The sequence below is a fragment of the Eutrigla gurnardus genome, assembly GCF_963514095.1.
Source record: "Eutrigla gurnardus genome assembly, chromosome: 13".
Classification (NCBI taxonomy): Eukaryota; Metazoa; Chordata; class Actinopteri; order Perciformes; family Triglidae; genus Eutrigla; species Eutrigla gurnardus.
In genome coordinates, this window is record NC_139936.1 from 27827174 (window position 1) to 27850348 (window position 23175).

Genomic DNA, 23175 nt, shown 5'->3' on the forward strand with positions numbered 1-23175 from the left:
AGCACAGGCTCCCTTACAGATGGTACACACAGACCTTGCAGGTCCTGTAGCCACAGAGTTGATAGATGGGTACAAATATGTGCAGTCATTTACTGACGATTACTCAAGCGCAGTGTTTGTTTATTTTCTGAAGAAGAAAAGTGACACAGTACAGGCTACGGAAAAGTTCCTAGCAGATATATCCCCTTACGGGAAAGTGAGGTGCATGAGATCCGACAACGGAACAGAGTTCACATGCGGTGATTTCCAAGCACTGCTCAGGAAAAACAATGTAAGACATGAAACGTCAGCTCCGTATTCCCCACACCAAAACGGAACTGCAGAGAGGGGTTGGCGTACTCTTTTTGAGATGGGTAGGTGCATGATAGTTGAAAGTGCACTGCCAAAGCAGTTGTGGCAATATGCAGTTCAAATGGCAGCAATGGTACGCAACAGGTGTTATAACAGGCGTACAGGGCAGACTCCTTATGAGCTGCTGACCAACAAGAAGCCCAATGTGTCTAAAATGAAAAAGTTTGGGTCTGCATGCTACACCTACAAACAGGACAAGGGAAAACTTGATTCCAGATGTGATCAGGGGCGTTTTGTAGGTTACGACAAGAACAGCCCGGCGTATTTGGTGTATCATCCAGATACGAATAAAGTACAAAAAAAAAAGGCTAGGGCGCGCAGTTGGCAGAGTGGTTAGAGCGCATGCCATGTACGAACGTACATACGCAGCCGACCCCGGTTCGAATCCCGGCCGGAGGTCCTTTGCTGCATGTCACATCCCCTCTCTCTCCTCATGTTTCCGATCTATCCACTGCTAATAAAAGGCGTCTATGCCTCAAAAAAATCTTAAAAAAAAAACACAGGCTAGTGAAGTTTGTGAGCAAGGCAGCTGTGGAGAAACAGACACAGACAGGTGAGCCAGATCCAAGCGATGGCGATGATAGTGTGAGACCCACGACTAGTGAGATCACGCAAGGGGTTAGTAGGGGTACAGAAAATGCTCCAGAGCCAAGTGTACGAAGTAGAAGTGCACATAGTGATAGTCCAGGTACAGTACCTAGGTCTAGTGACCATAATCACACACAGCAGAGTGATGAACCCGAGAGTAGAAGGTATCCAGCTAGAGAAAGGAAAACACAGAGTTACTTAGGTGACTTCATAACTGATGACTGTGATAGTGATGGGGTTCATATCACGATAGACTACTGCTGCAGAGCGGTGTGTGGCGTCCCACAGACATTTGGGGAAGCAATGGGGTCAGCTAACTCAAAAGAATGGGTAAAAGCCATGGATGAGGAAATTCAGTCTTTAAACGAGAACAAAACCTTTACCCCGACAGCGTTGCCAATAGGCAAGAAAACAGTGGGGGGTAGGTGGGTTTACGCTGTTAAGACTGATGTAGATGGAAAGGATAAATACAAAGCACGGTTTGTGGCCAAGGGTTACAGCCAGAAAATAGGAGTAGACTATGGGGAGACGTTTTCACCCACTGCAGACCTGACGAGTGTAAGGCTACAGAAAGCGGTACGGGAGAATTTACTCCTGCACCAAATGGACGTGAAAACGGCGTACTTGCACGCTCCCATAGACTATGAGATCTACATCAATCCACCAGAGGGTTATCAAGAGAAAGAGGGTATAGTGTACAAACTAGAGAAATCACTATATGGTCTTAAACAATCCGGGCGAAATTGGAATAGGGTTTTGCATGATTGTCTAACTGAGAATGGGTTCACGCAAAACCCAGCCGACCACTGTGTTTATGCCCAAGAATCAAAAGAAGGGAAGGTGATCATAATCATATGGGTCGATGACTTGATTATTGCGGCAAGCAATGAAGAAAAACTGAAAAAGGTCAAAGAGATGCTTGCAGAACAGTTTAAAATGAAAGATTTAGGCAAACTCAAGCATTTTCTGGGAATCGATTTCAGTCAGTCAGATGGATGTATAAAGATGTCACAGGAAAGGTATACTAACAAGATACTACAGCGTTTTAATATGCAAGACTGTAGGATCAGAGAGACACCCTGTGAGCAAAAGCTAGAGTATACTGAGGATGCAGTAAAGATGGAAGACGTCAGGGTGTACAGGGAGGCCGTAGGAAGTCTTATATACCTAACTACTTGTACCAGACCAGATTTAAGTTTTGTAGTGAGCAGGTTATCACAGTACTTTGCTGAGCCTACAGAGGAGCAGTGGGTCACTGTGAAGCACGTACTAAGATACCTCAAAGGCACTGCAGAGAAAGGGTTACGTTTTAGGAGAGACGACAGTGAGAAGCTAGGTATACAGGCCTACAGTGATGCCGACTGGGCGGCTGATACCAGTGACAGACGCAGTACCACAGGCTACTGTGTGAGCCTTAGTCAGAACAGCTCCCTAGTCTCGTGGAAGACTAGAAAGCAACCTACCGTATCCACATGCGAGGCAGAATACATGGCGCTGGCATCCACCATACAGGAGTGTCTATACCTAGAGCAGTTATTGGGAGGCATAGATAACTACAGGTACACACAAACTGTAGTACATGAGGACAATCAGGGAACAATCGCTCTTGCCAAAAACCCTGTAAATAGAAGGAGGTGTAAACATATCGACATAAAATACCACTTCATCAGGTCTACTGTGAATGAGGGAAGAGTGACTTTGATGTATTGTTCTACTGACAACATGGTTGCTGATGTAATGACCAAACCTGTAAATAAGTTGAAACTGGAGAGGTGGTGTATTTATGACAGGGGTCCACATTCATTCTGTCTTTGTTTTCTTTTTGCTTAAGAGTGTAGCAACCTGAGTACAAGTGGGGGTGTTAAAATATGTTTATGTCCTCAGTTGTATGTGATGTGATGCTGTATTGTTCTTATGTGTTCTGTACTGTGTATATGTTTATGCCACAAGGAGGCGCTAATGTGCAGGCTATAGAGGCAGGGCGCAAAAGCGTCATTAGTTTTTTGTTCCAGTTGATCTGCCGTAGTTTGAGACGAAGCTGTATGACCGTGAGACTGATGTGTCTACAGTTCGCAAATAAATATGCCAAGAAAGGCTGAAGAAAACCCGCTGACTCTTTTCATCCGAATGCAACGTTAAGCTGCAACAGTTAATATACCATAACTTAACAGATTAACATAGTGTAGACAAGAGTGATTAGTAATGCGTAAGTCTCTCCTGCTTCCTAGAGCTCTTTTGGGTTTCGCTGCCCCGCCATTGTAGCTCAGTCGAAACTGGCAACCCCTGGTTGCTCGGCAGCTGAGACTCTACTGACTGCAATGATTTGTAGACACCAGTGGGTGGCGCCACGTGCCAAAACATGTTTTCAAAACATAAACATGATTTGCGGTCCGCAAAAGATCTTTTTAAATGTGAATATTTTGGCTGTACTGTTGTTGTTGGTGAGTTCAGTATGTTATATGATCATTATTTCTGAGTCTCTATGACATATTAGGATGATTTTACGGCCAGTTGCTTTAGATTTCTTACATATTGTACCTTTAAGTCTCACCATTATTCCTACTAATGATCTACCTGTGAAGAGCGAATGCCTCTGTGGATCCATACAGAAAGATTGAAGCAACTGTATACTAAAGAGGGGAGAGCCTTGTTTCCTTCTGGCCTTTGTTTATTTTGCTTAGTGCATGGATATTTAGTTGTTTTTGTGGTTAATAATTTATTTTGGCTCAAACCTTTTAGTTTACCTAATTCATTTCTATACACCCTTCTGTGTGAGCTGGTGCAGTGTGGCACAGTGGCAACTGACAATTCTTTTTCGTCCTCTATACTCGCCAGCGGAGGACACCACGACAGTGACGACCCATCTGCTGCAGCCAGGAGTTAGGACTGCTTTTAACTGGACTGGACCCTGCATGGACCCTTGCAACCCGGGGACATTTTAATTTGTAGTATTTTTACCCTGTTTTAGAGACTTGGGGCCCTAGTTTCGTGGCGCAGCGCAGGGCGGCGCAGCCGGCGCAATGCAAGTTTCGACCCGTGCAGCCTTGCGCACCGTCAGTTTGGCAGTTTGGTGGATCGCCTGCGCCAAGATGGGTGTGGCGGCGCAGCAGGGGGAGGCGTCACAGATTCAGCTTGTCGTAGCGGAAGTTTCGTGGCAAAAAGCCTCGCCGAAACTGCGCTGAAAGCTCGCCAGCTCCAACCTGGTCTACTTTCGGCGCAAGGCATAAATAAAGTCCATTCATTCAATGCGAATCACAGCTGGCGGAGTGGAAGTTTGGCTGACGGCGCGCAGTGCGCACACGTCACCGAGACCTCACAGGTAGGTTTCCACAGTTCCAGGCACATTTAAATGCAATAAATAATCACAACAAACACTATTTAATGCAACTAATTGAATCAACATGTGAATTTATATCTATATAGATTGTCCCGTCACATCTGACATCAGATCAAAGGCGGATGGCACGCGTAACGGAAACTCAGCCTCTCGGACCAAAACATCTCCCTCTCTCTCTCCTGTTTTTTATAATATGGGCATTGTTATTATTATGATACGCACGCACAGCGCGTGATGAGCGTGGTGGGAGCGGCGGCGCTGCTTCTATCATCGGGTTGTCAAGTGACGGATCTTGCACTGAACCTCCCCTAACGCATTAAAGGAGAGGAGAGGAGCTCATTTGATTGGTGAAGATCTGAATTGGCTGTATTAATCCCAGTCCACGCCTCGTCTCCTCCTCGTCTCCCACTCACGCCTTCTTCTCCTCCCTCTTTCCCACTTGCACCGGTGGGCGAGACGGGAGGTGTGCCTGCGCGAGCCTGCGCGGTGCACGACACTTGCAAAGTCCAGGCGGACACACCCCGTCAGCGCGGCGCAGGTGCGCTGAAAGCTGACTGCGCCTGGTCTACGAAACTAGGGCCCTTGGACTTTTACTACAGTTTTTACTTGTGTTTTAAATTTATTTTCAAGCCACAGGTTGTGCCATTTTTCTTTTAACAGTGGATATTTTAATTGCTGGTATTTTAAGAACGTCACACTATTGTGTGACATGTATACTGTAATATTCAGACCCTGCACAGGAAAAAGAATCGTAAGCCACTCCTTTTTGTATATGCTTTCTAATGAGGCCAAACGCAGATCACCTGAATCAGTTTTCAGCTGAAAACTACCATCAGCTGTTTGTAATTGCATCTTTTATTTATTTTATTGTCAATATTTTGATAGACTTTTCAATAGATTTCAATGTGGCTGCAGCAGAAATTCAGTGTTTTTTCCCTTATCATTCTGTTTTGAGTGTGTTTTTGTTTTTTTTAACTGTTTTGAACTAAGTGTGTCTGAAAGCAATGAAAAGTGAGACACAGTTTAGCCCACATGCATTTCTGTTTTACAGACTGTGTTAAGAGTTTTCAACATGTCTCTTCAGTTTCAACCAATGTGTCAATCGAAAAAAATGTCAAACCAGAGCTATATATGTGGCATCACTGCTTACTAGTGCAACTTACATTACAACATATTAGCTTACAATATGTATTTATTATGGATGGTCCACCAGTCTTCATGTCATGATTGTGGTATTTTGTAGGTTAATTTCCTGTTTTATTTTGTAGTTTGTGGCCCCTGTGTTTTCCTGTCGTGTACTTCCTGGTCCTTGTCGTTTTTGGTGTCTTGACTCCCCCACCCTCTTGTTTTGATTACCTACCTGCCCTAATGTGTCTCACCTGTTCCTCATCCGCTCGCTGCCTCCTTGTGTATGGTCTGTAGCTGCGGTTGAATAGTCAAAAAAGTAGGTCTCGAACTCGGAGCTAGGAAAAGTCGACCGCGCTGCTCAGAGAATCCGACCAGACTTTCACTAAGCTACCTCATAATGCTGCTGATGATTGACAGCTGTTGATCGGCACCTGTGATTGACGTGGGTCTGCGCTGGAGAAACTACAATAATGGACTACAAAAAGTGCATTCCTGTGTCCAGCTTCGTGTCCTTTTTGGTTTTGGTTGGTATTAAGGGTTCGTCTTGTGTTTGAATGATCCTGTTTCCTTTTCAATGCTGTTTTTGCCCTTGTAGTCTTCCTCAGTTTTGCTTTGTTTTCCAGTTAAAATAAACCTTTTGTATTTCACCTTTTGTCTCCACCTGCTTTTGGATCCAACCATTTCCACCCGATACATGATCGTGACACTTCATTGATCTGACACGTTTTAATTGTGCGACAGCAGTAACAGGATTTTCGGCTGAGATGAGGACCTAACACTTGTTTCTATTTTTTAGCTCTTACTTTATCGGCGAGGATATGTTGTGGTTTCTTTCTTTTGACAAATGTACTTATTGTAAGTCGCTTTGGACAAAAGAGTTTTTACATTTTAAAGATGAGCTCACTGTATTGCCCCCTAGTCCTATATCTATCTATCTATCTATCTATCTATCTATCTATCTATCTATCTATATATATATATATATATATATATATATATAGTCATAGTCCTCCATACAGTCTTCTAGATAGTCCGTAGTGGACCTCCCTGGACACAAACTTGATTTGGACTTTGAATTTAGCCTGACTTCTGCATGTGAGTTTTTGTTCTTGGTCCAGACAGTAATGGTGGGTTATACTGTTTCCTTAATTCACCCCAATCATCAGTATTCATTAGCAGATGTTAAATAACTTGAACCCTAAGATGTGCTTTGGTGAGCTTCGTTCACCAAAGCACTGCGACGCATCATAGACTCGATTATTTCTGCCAACTCTAGAATGAATTGTATATTAACAGCTGTATGTCTGTACAACAATGAGTAAAATACAGTTTCACGTACACAGCACGTGTTGGAATAATTTCTGTCTGCAGTACCTGAATGACGGCAGTGTCCGGTATGTCCTCTGATGGGCCCCTGGACATTCTCTTAGTCTTGGCACGGGGCTTTTCTTGGGGTTTCTCCGTCACCCAAGATGACGATGCCTTGTTGTTGTGCTCATGCCCTGGCCTGTGTGTTTTAGCAGTTACAGTTCAGCATATTATTAATAATAATAACACAGTGCAAATCTAGGTCATAAATTTACATTTCCACATGGGTCATGGCCCAAAGTTCGTAATCAAATTATTGTACATAATATGGACATGACCTCGATCACTTTTATGTTATCGACTTATTGTACAAAATATGGACATTGCTGTGATCAATTTTACCTTATGAACTAACCATATGATATAAGGCTATGACCTCAATAATTTTTGTTGTTGACTTATCGTACAATGTATGGACATGACCTTTTTACATTATCCCAGTTTAGGATTAATAAAGTACAACTGTCTATGTCTCTGTTTATTAGCGTATGATATAAGGCCATGACCTCAATTATTTTTACGTTATAAACTTACCATACGATATAAGACCATAACCTTGATCCTGTTTACATTATCACTATATCCAATCCTTAACAAGTACCAGGGCACACGTACATAGGGCATCACATACTGAACTGAAAGGCCAACACTATAGGAAGGGGATGAGCAAACTACATTTCCTGATGAAGCTGCAATCCTCCAACAATCCTCCAACCTATCTAAAGTGTTGGAGATCTTCTAGAAGTCTGTTGTTTCTCGTGCATTGTACTTTGCTGCTGTCTGCTGGGGGACCAGCATTGCCGGCTCCCTCATTGGGTGCAAAACCAGATACTTGTGAAGTTATGGTGGAGAGAAGGACACCAAACAAACTGTTATCCATTATGGATAACATTCCTGAGCATAACGTATTCATGGCCACCGTGCTCCAATCACCTGCTCAACGCCTCGACCTGAGCCTCCGAGCCCTCCCAACCCAAAGACACTAGCTACCTGGTTATTCCTCTGAACTTCATGACCATTTACCTGCCTGCTTACTCCTCTGCTGGAGAAAGCAATTAAGGTCATTACCAACCATACCTACCTGTTGTGTGATGTAATTGGATCCTAATCTGGCCCATGTCAGATCGAGGTCACGTACATATTTTACATGCTAAGTTGATAACATAATTATCTTGACAGGCCTAGTAACAATGTAACACATTAACATGGTGTAACTCTTGGCTACAAGTTAAGAGTACATACACTTTGCTATTGTTTAGATAGACTTATGCTTTTCTTCTAAAGTGGAGGCCTCCAACATTCATAGATCTATATATAGTTTGGCGTAGAATTTAAATTGTAAATTGTTGTGCCGATGCAACGCTACCTGGATGGGTCATGAATGATCAGTGTTCATTATTCTCTCAAAGTAATCATGAACCATAGACCTTGGGCCCTAGTTTTGTGGCGCAGGGTGGCGGAACTGGCGTAATGCAAGTTTCGACCAGCGCAGCCTTGCGCATGGTCAGTTTGGCAGTTTGGTGGATCGCCTGCGCCAAGATGGGTGTGGGGAGGCGTCACAGATTCAGCTTGGTGCAGCGGAAGTTTCGTGGCAAAAAGCCTCGCAGAGACTGCGCCGAAAGCCCGCCAGCTCCAACCTGGTCTACTCTTGGCGTAAGGCGGATTACAGCTGGTGGAGTGGCAGTTTGGCTGACCAGCGCGCAGTGCGCACACGTCACCAAGACCTCACAGGCAAGTTTCCACAGTTCCAGGCACATTTAAATGCAATAAATAATCACAACAAGCACTATTTAATGCAACTAATTGAATCAACACGTGAATTTATATGTATATAGATCAATATAGTATATAGTCAGATCAAAGGCGGATGGCACGCGTAACGGAAACTCAGCCTGACTGAATTAACACAGCTGAAACTTGGACCTCTCGGACCAAAACATCTCCCTCTCTCTCTCCTGTTTTTCATATCTATTCACTGCTAATAAAATGCGTCTATGCCTGAAAAAATCTTTAAAAAAATACAGCAGCTCGCCTGGTCTCGCGCCCTGACCCTGTTTTGTGATAGACATGCCTACAATGTGCCTACAATTTCTATAGTGATATAATATCGGCATTATAATTATTATGACTATACGCACGCACAGCGCGTGATGAGCGTGGTGGGAGCGGCGGCGCTGCTTCTGTCATTGGGTTGTCAAGTGACGAAACTTGTACTGAACCTCGCCTGGCGCATTAAAGGTGAGGAGAGGAGCTCATTTAATTGGTGAAGATCTGAATCGGTTGTGTTAATCCCACTCCACGCCTTGTCTCCTCCTCGTCTCCCACTCACGCCTTCTTCTCCTCCCTCTTTCCCACTTGCGCGGGTGGGAGTGATGGGAGGAGTGCCTGCGCTAGCCTGCGCGATGCAAGAAACTTGCAAAGTCCAGGCGGACACACCCCGTCGGCGTGTCGCAGGTGCGCTGCGCGCTGACTGCGCCTGGTCTACGAAACTAATGCCCCTTGTGTTTGGGAGAAATGATCATAGTGGTGGGAAGGCTGGGTTTTGGTAGCTTACACAATATAAATCTATCTGGAATTACTGAGCCTTTATTCAACACAAACTGATGTCACTGACAATGTTAGCTGTGCTTTCCATATAGTAGCCTTAATATGCTTACTTTCTACTTGGTCTACTTATTTAAGTAAAAGTCTTCTGCATTCGGCTGCATTACCTCAGTATTGACATCCATCTCACTCTTTTCTGAGTTCGGTGATCTGATGAACTGCACATACTGAGCTCTCCTTCATTGACAGAAGGACGATCAGTCCAGCTGCTGTCTGAATAATAGCCTGCTGCTCTCTTTGTAAACCACACACTGAATATGCGCAGATAGCAACTGCAAATGCAATGAAACCCTCAGCACACATTAACCCAACATCTTTCTCTTAGAAAATCTGGCCCTCAGTTAGTCTTTAGTTATTTTAGGGTATGTCAACTTATTTATTTTAGCCCAGGGGCAGTAAACGTCACATAAACGAAATCAAGGTTTGAAAACGACTTTCAAACCTTGATTGAAAGTCTTGATGTTAGAAAGTCACACTTTTTTTTCTTGATGTGCTAACTTAAGTTTTAGTTCCTGAAGCGTTGAACTTACAGCGTGCCTCCATTGTTGAGGGAGATGGAGCTAGGTCTGGTCTGTTGCTGGGAATTGGCATGGGATTTGGGCTGGGGCTGAAGCATGCTGGGAGGCTCCACACTGTTTAACATCATAGGCAGATCTTTCTCCTGCATGTGAGTCAGAGGCAGCAATGGCTTAAACAGAGCCCCGACCTTGCACTGTGAAGGAGAGATGTATAGCAACATGCTGAAGACATTCAGAGGCCGCAGGCAGAATATTGTTGCACCCAGGTCTGACAGCAGGGTCTCAGTGACACCCAGATATGGACTTGGGCCAAAATATTAATTTCTTGCAGTCATGCTTGTATATACAGTAGCTGTGCAAGGTTACAAAAAAAGGCAAATGCAGGTTCATCTTTAGTTGTGGCTGCCAAATGTGCCTAGGCTAATCAGTACTGAGTACCTTAATACTGAACACATTGAATTGGCAAAGCTGTTGATGGATTTTGTAATCCACCAGTGAATGGCTAGTGGATACAAAGGCATCTTCTGTGCATGTGTATATGCGTGCAGGCATACAGTCAAAGTGTGTATCAGTGTGTTAGCATATTATATGTGGGCACATGCATACAGGTTTGCAGTATTGCATTCAATGTGCTTCAGTGTGTGTGTTTGTGTGTGTGTGAGCGCAGTGTGCAGGCACGTGTGGTGTGGATGTTGTACCTGCGAACCAGACGTGCCCTGTTGTTGCTGCTGCTGCAGCCTCCTCGCTCGATTCTGCTTGTAGTAGTCGAAGATCATAAGGGCTGCATAAACCTTTCCCACTGTTAGTTCATTAGCTGAGGAGTGAGGCGTGAAGTAGAAGGACAGTGCAGAGTGAAGTCGAGAGGAGAAGATTGGAGATGTTTTCAAAGTTCCTTCATTAAACCGTTGAAAGGAGAAACCACATTACTGTAACACCATCACTTAAGTCTAAAAAATCAGCGGAGGAAGCCAGAGAACCCGGAGAGAACCCACACGGGGAGAACATCCAAACTCCACACAGAAGGAACCCAAACTAACAAAATGCTTACGTTTATGTGGTGTCACCAACAGATCCATGGTCTTCTGAGAGAGGCTGGGCCACACTGTAGATAGCTCCTTCTTTAACTCAGCGTCAGCTAATCGCTGGGCTACCATGCCTGGACAGCACAAAGAGAGAGACTTTTACCCTCTTTTAGTAAAACACTTGTCAACTGCCAGTCACAGCACAATATATACAGTGTTTTTCAAATGATAATGACAAAAAGAGACAAAAAAGTGATGTAAACTTTAAACTAGTTTATTCAAGATTTCCGACACATGAGACACATGAGTTGTCCATGAGGCGAGGCTCAATGATAAATCCTCATTAAAAATGCAGCCAGGAGGAGCACAAAGCCATCTAATGAGTAATGGAAGCTAGATCTGCACAATAGTAAATTGCAGCTGGCTGAAAAAGCTGCCGTTTTACATAACTTTGAGGTGAGGTGAGCTTTTACTTTTAAGATATTATTTCAAGATGTTTGTAACTAATTTGCTTCAGTTCAAAACTGGCCTTAATTGTTAGAGCTGCAATGTCTAACAAGCTGTCTAAAACGTTGACACCCTTTTCAGTTTTCCATATGTTGTCAGTCGTATGGATGACCTTATACATTTCTGGATGAAATTTGGTCAGTTAGTTTTTCTGTTGATGTTGTGAACCTACAAATTCTTCTGAAATGAAACCAGATTTCAGTCTTGATACTGCAGATTTGATACCCATTATGAAGCATAAATCATAGACAATATGACTAAATATGTTATTAGCTATATATTCACCCCCTGAATTATTTGCACATGACCTTTTATGTAATTTAGGTCAAGAGGTATCAAAAGAAGTAGGACGTCAAATTTCAGTATACAGCAATGAAAAAATATCACCTTCAATAGGTCTGAGAGAACACAATACCACAATGTTAGCATACATTTATTGGCTGCACACTTCTTCCAAATTACAGGTGATCACTTGTAAAGTGTTATAGAGACTGGCTACAAAGGGAGGTCAGCAGAAATGCTCTTCATAGGTCCAGATCTGTAACTTAGGGTTACCATGTATTTACTACATTGCTACTCAGCTAAAAACCCAAAGGCAACATAACTCTAACTGTTGTGAGAATTGTTCTATAATTTATGGGGTTTTCACTCAAACCAACCTTATTCAAATGTTGTATTTTCTTGAGAGAAGGTCATGATATTAGTCTATTCTAGTAATTTTATACTCTCTTCTATTCTAATAATGTGTGGTGTGTTTCTCTGACCTGAGGCCAGTTTGATCTCCAGGGCAGTTCGTATTAGGGCCATCAGGGTGGACGTGAAATGGACGCTGTTGTCATCAGCGATTGGCATGTTCATTTTGACAAGGCGCTGGGGAGAGGAGATGAGCAGGGACAGAGAGACTTTAGATGACACAGCAGTAGCAACCAGTCCCATCTGAACATACAATCCACCCGGAGAAATCAATCTGTGTGCCGCTTTGATCTAACATCCCACAGAGATTCACTCCTTTATAAAATGGAATTTAATATGCGCAAGCTTGGCCGCATTGATGACATGTTTCTGAGACTTAGTTAAGCACACAAAAAGCCTTCTCTACAAGTGCATACAAAAGAGACAAACTAGACATTCACATTCAGTGCTATTGGCTACAATATGCACTACACTGCAAGTCAAAGTGCACTGCTGCAAGACTGACATTGACCGAAAAAAAGTGAGAGTAGGCATGTAACGCATAACGATGAAGGTGCCTCGACAGTCGCAGGAGCTCGACTCTGTGGTTGCCATCCTAGCAATCATCAACTTACAGTTGAGGGGGTTAAGTATGTTCTACATGTGCAGTGGCAGCTAGCAATAAAGAGTGTCCATTCTACCAAGCTTGGGCAGCCTTAGTAGGAAGACTTGATTCATATAGAAACCAATGGCACCACTAGATGCACACAGAAGGCTGTGGGATTGTTGTTGTAAGAGTTGAGCTCCCCTGAACACAAAAATCATTCATCTACATGTGCTATCAGTGGCAGTGTAGAAAGTAAGAAAGACCAGAATCAGAATGTAATGGGGATGGAGAGCTGAGGGGCAAACACACACACACGCACACACACACACACGCACACACACACACACACACACACGCACACACACACACACACACACACACACACGCACACATACGCCAATTTGCATGTGGTCACACACTCACCTACACATATACACATAGACACAACCATAGGCTGCACAATTAGAAAGACAGCAGTATGGATCAACACAATCGCACAGAAATACATGAGTGGTAGTGGCACAAAATCTTTTCAAATGACTCCACAGAAACAATTTGACATTAGGTTTAGGAGAGAAAACATCTTGGTTCGGGTTAAAAGAACTATCTTTGTGACGTAACTTATTTCTGTTGAACCTGGGAATTTGTGTGTCCGCAACCAAAAAGCAGCGTAATTGCATCAGATTGAATTTGCATCGTTTCTGTGATGTTGTCACTTCAGTTTCACACATTGTGTGCCACCATGTCTAAACATTCAGAGTGAATGAAATCTTATGTTTCACTTGAACCAACTTTTTTACAGCTTAATATAACAACTTAGGATATGCCAAATTGTGTCCACATGGACTTTATACAATCTAATTTACACCTGATGTTAGCAAGCAATCTGTCACTGGATATGTTATCTGATCAGAGACCATCATATTTTGAGTGGATCTAAATGTGCATTATTAGGTACGGACAGCTGGTGGACTTGTAACAAACATGGTGGAGCTCATCAAAACTGACATTAAAATCCCCCGAGAAAAGTGCACAACACAATGAACATTTCTTTTTTTTTTGTGCATGTAACAAACAAATCACAGTTGGTGATAACATAATTTCATTATTTGAAGTCTCAAAGAGTAATATGTAAATTATTATCAAGGCAGTCTAGTGTCCAAACTAGAATGACTGCCTTGTTGTTGTATGTACACATCATTTTATTCTAATAGACATTTTTGTTAAATTGTCATAAATAGCACATACATTTTCTGAGGTTCTGAGGTTTTCTGAGGGCTGCACGGTGGTGTAGTGGGCACCCTCTCGCCTCACAGCGAGAGGGTCCCGGGTTTGATTCCCGGGTCGGCCCCGGGTTCCTTCTGTGTTGAGTTTGCATGTTCTCCCCGTGTAAGCGTGGGTTTTCTCCGGGTTCTCCGGCTTCCTCCCACAGTCCAAAGACATGCAGGATGGGGATAGGTTCATTGATGACTCTAAATTGCCCGTAGGTGTGAATGTGAGCGTGAATGGTTGTTTGTTTCTACATGTCAGCCCTGCGATAAACTGGCGTCCTGTCCAGGGTGTACCCTGCCTTCGCCCAATGACAGCTGGGATTGGCTCCAGCCCCCCCGCGACCCTGAATACAGGATAAGCGGTAGACAATGGATGGATTTTCTGAGGTCACAGTGACCTTTGATCAGAAAATTCAAATCAGCTGATTCTTGAGTCCAAGTGTATGTTCTTGCTAGACTTGAAGTGTTACGGCCAGCACAGGAAGTAACTAGGTATACCACATTATTGAGAAATCCTGGAGGTATGATTTTCAATATCGTGATTACTACAGACTTCACATTCTATGATGCTGTATTGATGTGATGTGTTGTATTTACCAGCACGCATGACCATTTGTGTTTGTTCACATCACCCGGGCTGGCAGCGCTGGAGAGGAGGTTTACACTGTAAATGTTTCATTGAGTGGCTAAAATAACCTCTATTACTGCTTTGTACATATTGTGGAGTATTGTCCCAGATACGCAGGGTAATCAAACAGCATCCTGCCCTGCCATAAATCACCCAGAGGTGCTCAGTGAATTTGGGTTGCATTCACTGTGAATAGCAAGACAAAATTGCGTCATTATATTGGCTTTATATGCAATAGTGCCACACAAAGTATTTGCTTCACGTTTGGTTTGAACATACATTAACAGGCAGCTGAGCTCAGAAAGATGGAAACTTGGATGGTGTTGTTTGACTTAACAATCTTATCATTTATAGTAGAGATGTCAGTTTTGGTTACGGGTGCAGCCACTGATCAGCTGATATTCATTCCCAATCAGCTGATCAGTATTTGATCAGTGGTCTATCTAATTCTGATCAGATGAGCCAATCAGATGTAACTTTGATTTTAAATGGAAACGTTTTCTATAGTCATTTGTCTGTTTTCAAGCCTGCTCTTTATTTAACTCTGAGAGCTTCACTACGGTGAGCTCCATGACACCTAGCCTGGTGTTTGTGTGTGTGTGTGTGTGTGTGTGTGTGTTTGTGACAGGTCCCGGCATCACGGAGCTCACTGTAATGAGCCCAGCACCTGGTACCTGCTGTGTAGTTGAGAGACAGAGAGAATGAGGGAATATTCCTGCACCTCCAACATCACTGCTGTGGTCCGATCCTGAGGATTTGCCCTCTACAACATCCACAGCATCCGGTCTTTCCTCATAAAGGACACAACGCAACTCCTGGTCCAAGCACTGGTCATCTCCTGCCTTGACTACTGCAACTCTCTCTTGGCTGGACTCCTGGCCTCGGTGACTAAACCATTGCAGCCTATCCAGAACACTGCAGCACGCCTTGTCTTCAATCTACCCAAATTCTCCCATGTGACCCCCCTCCTCCATGACCTCCACTGGCTCCCTGTTGCAGCCTGCATCCAATTCAAGACGATGGCACTGGCCTTCAAGGCCATCAATGGAACGGCACCCATCTACCTTCAAACACTGGTCAAACCACACGCTCCGACGTGAGCATTTCACTCCTCTATTCAGCTGGCCAGCTGGTACAACCATCGCTGAAATCAAACAAATGTCGCTCAGCAAAGTCCAGACTCTTCTCTGTTCTGGCGCCTCAGTGGTGGAACGAACTTCCGACCAATGTCAGGACAGCAGAGTCACTTGCCATCTTCCAAAAAAGGCTCAAGACTCACCTGTTCAGACTTCACCTCGACTCTGCACAGCATGACTCATAACAACCCCCCCCCCAAAAAAAGCACTTCTATGTTCTTACCTGTAGCACTTTGATCATAGCACTGTTGTTCTTAAGGTATCCTTGCTGAACAGCTACTACTTTACTCAGACGAGTTTCGTCACTTTGGACAAAAGCGTCTGCTAAATGCCCTAAATGTCATGAATATTAAATTATCAATAACGTTATAACGGTGGCAAGATGGCGTCGTAGTGTGAATACCTCGCCTGTTGAGCTCGAGTGAGATTTACTGAAATATCCGTCTAAAATACGTGTTCACCTGGTGAAACGTTATAAACGTGCGTGGGAGAAAAATACTGCTTCAGAGGAGCATGCTAGCAATGCTATGGAGCCTGCTGTGGTTGAACCCGAAGATGCTAACGAGGTGGAAGCCGCTGCCAAGTTCGGGGAATCCGGGAGCAATGTTAACCCAAGTATTCCTATGGCTCTGAGCAAGATAACTGACAACATTACAAAGACATTGGATGCTAAAGTTAACACTGTGCTTGCTGCTATATGTGAACAAATATCTCAGATGCAGGCTTTGGCAACGAGACACGGCTCTCCGGCGTGGAAGACACAAGGGATGAGTTGCAGGCTAAAGTGACAAGGCTTGAGAAACAAATAACCGACATGGCAGATCACATAGATGATTTGGAGAACCGCAGCCGCAGATGTAACCTTCGTCTGGTCGGGCTACCCAAGGGCACGGAGGGAAAAGATCCAGTCACTTTCATGGAGACATGGCTCCCCTCCTATCTCAATCTCACAACAAATCCGGGAAGATCAAGTTGGACCGCACTCACCGCTCCCTAGCACCGAGGCCGGGCGCTAACCAACGTGCTAAACCCATCATTATGAAACTTCACAACTTCGCTGATAAACAACGAGTGATGGCTGCAGCCCGGCGCCTTGCTAAGGAGCCGAACCAGCCAGCCACTACTCGGCAGCGTTGGCCAAAAAACGCAAAGGCTTTTGAAGAGGTGAAGGGTTGTCTGATGAGGAAGAACGTGGATTATGCCCTTCTATACCCCGCTACGCTGAGGCTGTCTGTCAACGGTGTGGTGAAGAGATTTAACACACCGGAGGCAGCTGCGACTTCTGTGATCTCTGTAACCACCGGACTATCCCTTTTCTCTAACATTGCGCCTGGACTGTGCCTTATGAAGCAATGTGAGTACCTGCCAAATTCAGGCGTGTGTGACTATGCCCCTTTTCTTTCCTACTGCTTATGATCAACCAGAAGAAACGTTCTACTTCACCGTGTTCTTGACGGACTGTAGTGTGTTTACGTCTATGGATAGGCGTGTGTTAAGCGCATGTTGCACCTGTCGGCTCCCAGCCGCAGGCAGGAGAAGGACAGTTTTTCCCTACATGTTTAGTAGGGTCATTGCCAAATTTCAATTTTTTGAATGTTTTGTTGTACAGCTCTTTGTTTTTCTTTCTTTCTTTGTTTATTTTACTCTTACCCAGCATGTGGTGGATCTCTTGGCTCAAAATACTTTGTATGATACATGAATAATACTAATAATGAGTAAGCTGCGAGTATGCACCTGGAATGTACGGGGTGTCCACAGCCCTATTAAGCGGAGAAAAATAATTACATATCTAACGATAGGATGATATAGACGTTGCTATGTTACAAGAGACACATCTTGATGACACAGAGCATTTAAAGTTACAACAAGGGCCATTCGGACAAGTATTTTTCTCTTCCTTTACAACAAGAAGTAGGGGAGTAGCAGTGTTGATCAGGAAAAACCTACCTCTTATAATATCTGACTGTGTTAAGGATCTGAATGGTCGCTATGTGATAATCAAAGGAATTTCGCAAGGTCAAAATATTGTAATGATGAATGTGTACTTTCCCCCTGCCCACCCAGTCGCTTTCCTTACCAAAATGTTTTTGGACTTAGCTCCATTCCTTTCTAGCTCCACTGTTATTGTTGGCGGTGATTTTAATTTAATAATAAATCCGCTTACTGACAAATTTCCACATAGTAACGCACACACTCCATGCTCTTTGTGAGGAGTTTGGGCTTATTGATGCTTGGAGGTGCACCCAACCCTCTGATAAAAGATATACATTTTTCTCGGCCCCACATAAGTGTCAAACCAGAATTGATTATTTTTTTCCTGCCAAGAACTGACTCAGTTTTATCTTGCGACATAACCAGTATAATTATTTCAGACCATGCAAGAGTAATTATGGACTTTAATCTCAAAACAGCGTTACATCAGTCTTGTCACTGGAGACTTAATACCATTATTCTTAAAGATGAGGAATTTACTTCCAACTTCTCTACTGAACTTAAAGCATTTCTGGAAATCAACACTTCATCGGCCAGCAATGCCTCAGTCTTATGGGTAACACGCAAAGCTTATGCCAGAGGATTAATTATTTCGTACTCTGCAACAAAAAAGCGCCAAAGACAGGAGAAACAAAAGTCTTTAGAGAGTGAATTGATGGATAAAGAAAAAGCATATATTGCCTCTCCATCACCACCACTGTGGCAAGAAATCACGGCAATCAGAACAGCTCTAAATTGCCTTCTTACCAGGGATGCAGAGAAGAAAATTAAATATGCAAGACAGAGGTTTTATGAGCATGGAGATAAAGCAGGCAAAAGTCTGGCATACTATGTTAAGAAGCTTGCAGAATCCCAAACTATTGCAGCTATATCTGATAAAGATGGCCACAAGGTATATGAAAATAAACTGATAAATAAGTGTTTTAAGAACTTTTATGAAAGCCTGTATTCTTTCGAGCAAGCTCCAGAGGGAGGGCAACTAATGGACAATTTCTTTGCTCAATTGGATTTGCCAAATTTGTCAGAAGAGCATAAGACTGCCCTTAATAGTCCCATAACAAAAACTGAAGTGATCAAAGCTATTAATAAATTACAAAATGGAAAATCACCGGGACCTGATGGCTTCTGTTGTGAATTTTATAAACAGTTCCAAAATATTCTTGTAGATCCTCTTCTTGACATGTTCAATCACTCCTTCACTACAGGAGAATTCCCACAGACACTGAAGGAGGCCAATATATCCTTAATTTTAAAAAAGGGGAAGTGTTCTGACCCTTTGCGGATCCTACAGGCCCATAGCCCACCTAAATGTGGATAGGAAGCTGCTTCCTAAAATCTTGGCCTCTTGTTTAGAAAATCTTTAACCTATACTGGTAAAGGAAGACCAGACGGGTTTTGTAAGGGGTCGGAATTCAGCTACCAATGTTAGACGTCTGTTGAATGCTATCCTAGCTTTTAAACAAAAGTGTATTAATGGTCTGGTGCTCTCTCTTGATGCAGAGAAAGCATTCGACCGAATTGAATTGTCTTTCTTACTGTATACATTGGGCAAATTTGGTTTGGGGGAGAACTTTATAAAATGGGTCAAAATGATATATACTAGACCACAGGCAGCAGTCTTGACTTATGGGGCCCTAGTTTCGTAGACCAGGCGCAGTCAGCTTTCAGCGCACCTGCGCCGCGCCGACGGGGTGTGTCTGCCTGGACTTTGCAAGTTTCGTGCACCGCGCAGGCTCGCGCAGGCACACCTCCCGTCTCGCCCACCGGCGCAAGTGGGAAAGAGGGAGGAGAAGAAGGCGTGAGTGGAAGACGAGGAGGAGACGAGGCGTGGACTGGGATTAATACAGCCGATTCAGATCTTCACCAATCAAATGAGCTCCTCTCCTCACCTTTAATGCGTTAGGGGAGGTTCAGTGCAAGTTCCGTCATTTGACAACCCGATGACAGAAGCAGCGCCGCTGCTCCCACCACGCGCATCACGCGCTGTGCGTGCGTATCATAATAATAACAATGCCGATATTATAAAAAACAGGAGAGAGAGAGGGAGATGTTTTGGTCCGAGAGGCTGAGTTTCCGTTACGCGTGCCATCCGCCTTTGATCTGACGTCAGATGTGACGGGACAATCTATATAGATATAAATTCACGTGTTGATTCAATTAGTTGCATTAAATAGTGTTTGTTGTGATTATGTATTGCATTTAAATGTGCCTGGAACTGTGGAAACCTGCCTGTGAGGTCTCGGTGACGTGTGCGCACTGTGCGCCGTCAGCCAAACTTCCACTCCGCCAGCTGTGATTCGCATTGAATGAATGGACTTTATTTACGCCTTGCGCCTTGCGCCGAAAGTAGACCAGGTTGGAGCTGGCGAGCTTTCAGCGCAGTCTCGGCGAGGCTTTTTGCCACGAAACTTCCGCTACGCCAAGCTGAATCTGTGACGCCTCCCCCTGCTGCGCCACCACACCCATCTTGGCGCAGGCGATCCACCAAACTGCCAAACTGACGGTGCGCAAGGCTGCGCGGGTCGAAACTTGCATTGCGCCGGCTCCGCCACCCTGCGCCGCCCTGCGCTGCGCCACGAAACTAGGGCCCATGGACTCTAAAGTCTAAATACTTCAATACTCACAGAGGGGTGATGCAGGGCTGCCCTTTATCACCCCTCCTATTCGCTTTGGCCATAGAGCCACTTGCTGAGGCCATAAGGGTGACACCCACAATAATTAGTTTAGAGATTGGACAGCTGTGTCATAAAATAACCTTATACGCGGATGATGTTCTAATCCTTCTGACCGACCCTGAATCTGTCAATCACATCAATAAGACCTTATTGATGTGATTGACAGATTCAGTTGTTTCTCTGGTTATAAGATCAACCTGGCTAAATCAGAGGCTATGCCCCTTGGTACCCTTTCAACAGTACCATCTACTGTACCTTCCTTTCCTTTCAAATGGTCTCCCAATGGGTTTGTGTATTTATCACCCCATCCTTTGATCAATTATATAAAGCCAACTTTGCACCCTTATTTTGTAAAATTAAGCAGGACTTAGAGCAATGGATGTCACTTCCTGTTTCCTGGTCAGGACACATTGCCCTGGTCAAAATGAATGTGTTGCCTAGGTTACTGTACCCTATCCAAATGATTCCTGTTTTGTTCTCTAAAAGGGTGTTGAAGGATATTAATGGGTGGCTCAGCTCTTTTATTTGGAACAAGCGTAGACCCAGGCTTAAGATGGCAGTATTACATTTACCAAGTTCGATGGGTGGCCTGGACTTACCCAATATTAAAATTTTGTGCCCATTTCCGATTTGTAAACGACTGGGTTAAGGGTAAAACTTAACCCTTAAAATCTGGATGGATATCGAGACAGCATTGTCTCAGTGCAAACTAAGTGATCTATTATTTTTTAATACTTTTAAAGAAATCAAAGCTTTTTGTGCAAATCCTGTAACAATCAACACTTTAAAAGCATGGCGGCTTGTCCGTCGTCTTGAGGGAAGATCAAATGTAACATCCATTTTCACCCCAATAATAAATAATCCTGCTTTTCCTCCAGGTTCTTCGGACCCTGGTTTTCGACAGTGTAAGAATATTAAATCCCTCAGTGACCTGCTTTCAGATGATAAGCTTATGTCATTTGAACAGCTTACTAACAAATACAAATGGTCCAAACAAGATTTCTTTCACTTTTTGCAAATAAGGCATTATATTATTCATAGCACAACCCTTATTGATCACCCTGAAATATCTGCTGTTGAGAAAATTCTGTTTGATCAACAATTGAAAGTGTCTCTGAGCTCATTTTACTGTGTACTTAATATTTTTTCTACTACTGATGCGCAGGGGGTCAGAAGTGTGTGGGAGAAGGAGTTGTCTGTGACCATAGATGAAGACAAGTGGGATACCATTTGGTCTCTTGCAAAAAATATCTCAATTTGCACTTGAATAAGAGCAAATTAAGATTTTACACAGATTACATATTTCCCCTGGTGTAGTAGGTAGCACTGTTGCCTCACAGCGAGAGGGTCCCGGGTTCGATTCCCGGGTCAGCCCCGGGTTCCTTCTGTGTGGAGTTTGCATGTTCTCCCTGTGTAAGCGTGGGTTCTCTCCGGGTTCTCCGGCTTCCTCCCACAGTCCAAAGACATGCAGGATGGGGATAGGTTAATTGATGACACTAAATTGCCCGTAGGTGTGAATGTGAGCATGAATGGTTGTTTGTCTTTACATGTCAGCCCTGCGATAGACTGGCGTCCTGTCCAGGGTGTACCCTGCCTTCGCCCAATGACAGCTGTGATCGACTCCAGTACCCCCGTGACCCTAAATACAGGAAAAGCGGTAGACAATGGATGGATGGATGGATATTTCCCCTCACCGCAGGCATTTCTTCAACCGCTCTCTTTCCCCTCTATGTCTCAAGAGTAAAACTGATGTGGGAACTTTAACTCATTGGGCCCTAGTTTCGTGGCGCAGGGCAGGGTGGCGCAGGGTGGCGGAGCCGGCGTAATGCAAGTTTCGACCAGCCGCAGCCTGGCGCACGGTCAGTTTGGCAGTTTGGTGGATCGCCTGCGCCAAGATGGTAGTGGCGGCGCAGCAGGGGGAGGCATCACAGATTCAGCTTGGCGCAGCGGAAGTTTCGTGGAAAAAAGCCTCGCCGAGACTGCGCCGAAAGCTTGCCAGCTCCAACCTGGTCTACTCTTGGCGTAAGGCGAATTACAGCTGGCGGAGTGGCAGTGCGCATACGTCACCAAGACCTCACAGGCAGGTTTCCACAGTTCCAGGCACATTTAAATGCAATAAATAATCACAACAAGCACTATTTAATGCAACTAATTGAATAAACACGTGAATTTATATCTATATAGATTGCCCCGTCACATCTGACATCAGATCAAAGGCGGATGGCACGCGTAACGGAAACTCAGCCTAACTGAATTAACACAGCTGAAACTTGGACCTCTCGGACCAAAACATCTCCCTCTCTCTCTCCTGTTTTTCATGTCTATCCATTGCTAATAAAATGCGTCCATTCCTGAAAAAATCTTTAATAAAAAATTACAGCAGCTCGTGCTGGTCTCGCGCCTCGGCAGCCTGTTGTGTCCGTGGAAACGCGCAACTTTGCCGAGAGCTGGAACCAGAGTTGGGGCTGCAGCTGGTCTGAGCGGCACGCGAGGTCCCGGTGTCCCGCCGTTCTGGTGTTGGACGGGGAATCCGGTGCAGCTGTGCAGCCACCGGGTTCTCCACTATTATGTCTACTGCTGTGCGCCCTGACCCTGTTTTGTGATAGACATGCCTAAAATGTGCCTACAATTTCTATAGTGATATAATATCGGCATTATAATTATCATGACTATACGCACGCACAGCGCGTGGTGGGAGTGGCACTGCTTCTGTCATTGGGTTGTCAAGTGACGAAACTTGCACTGAACCTCCCCTAATGCATTAAAGGTGA

General features: G+C 44.2%; 1 protein-coding gene across 1 annotated transcript in view; it reads right to left on the bottom strand.

Moving 5' to 3' along the window:
• Positions 1-23175, bottom strand: part of cacna1ba (calcium channel, voltage-dependent, N type, alpha 1B subunit, a) — a 320635-nt gene that overhangs the window by 27147 nt on the left and 270313 nt on the right. Inside the window, exons 41-45 of the mRNA XM_084024282.1 lie at positions 12188-12293; positions 10943-11050; positions 10593-10708; positions 9907-10088; positions 6779-6911 (exon numbers count right to left, since the gene is read on the bottom strand). Coding sequence (XP_083880408.1) covers positions 6779-6911; positions 9907-10088; positions 10593-10708; positions 10943-11050; positions 12188-12293 — 645 coding nt within the window. The remainder of the gene's footprint in view (positions 1-6778; positions 6912-9906; positions 10089-10592; positions 10709-10942; positions 11051-12187; positions 12294-23175) is intronic.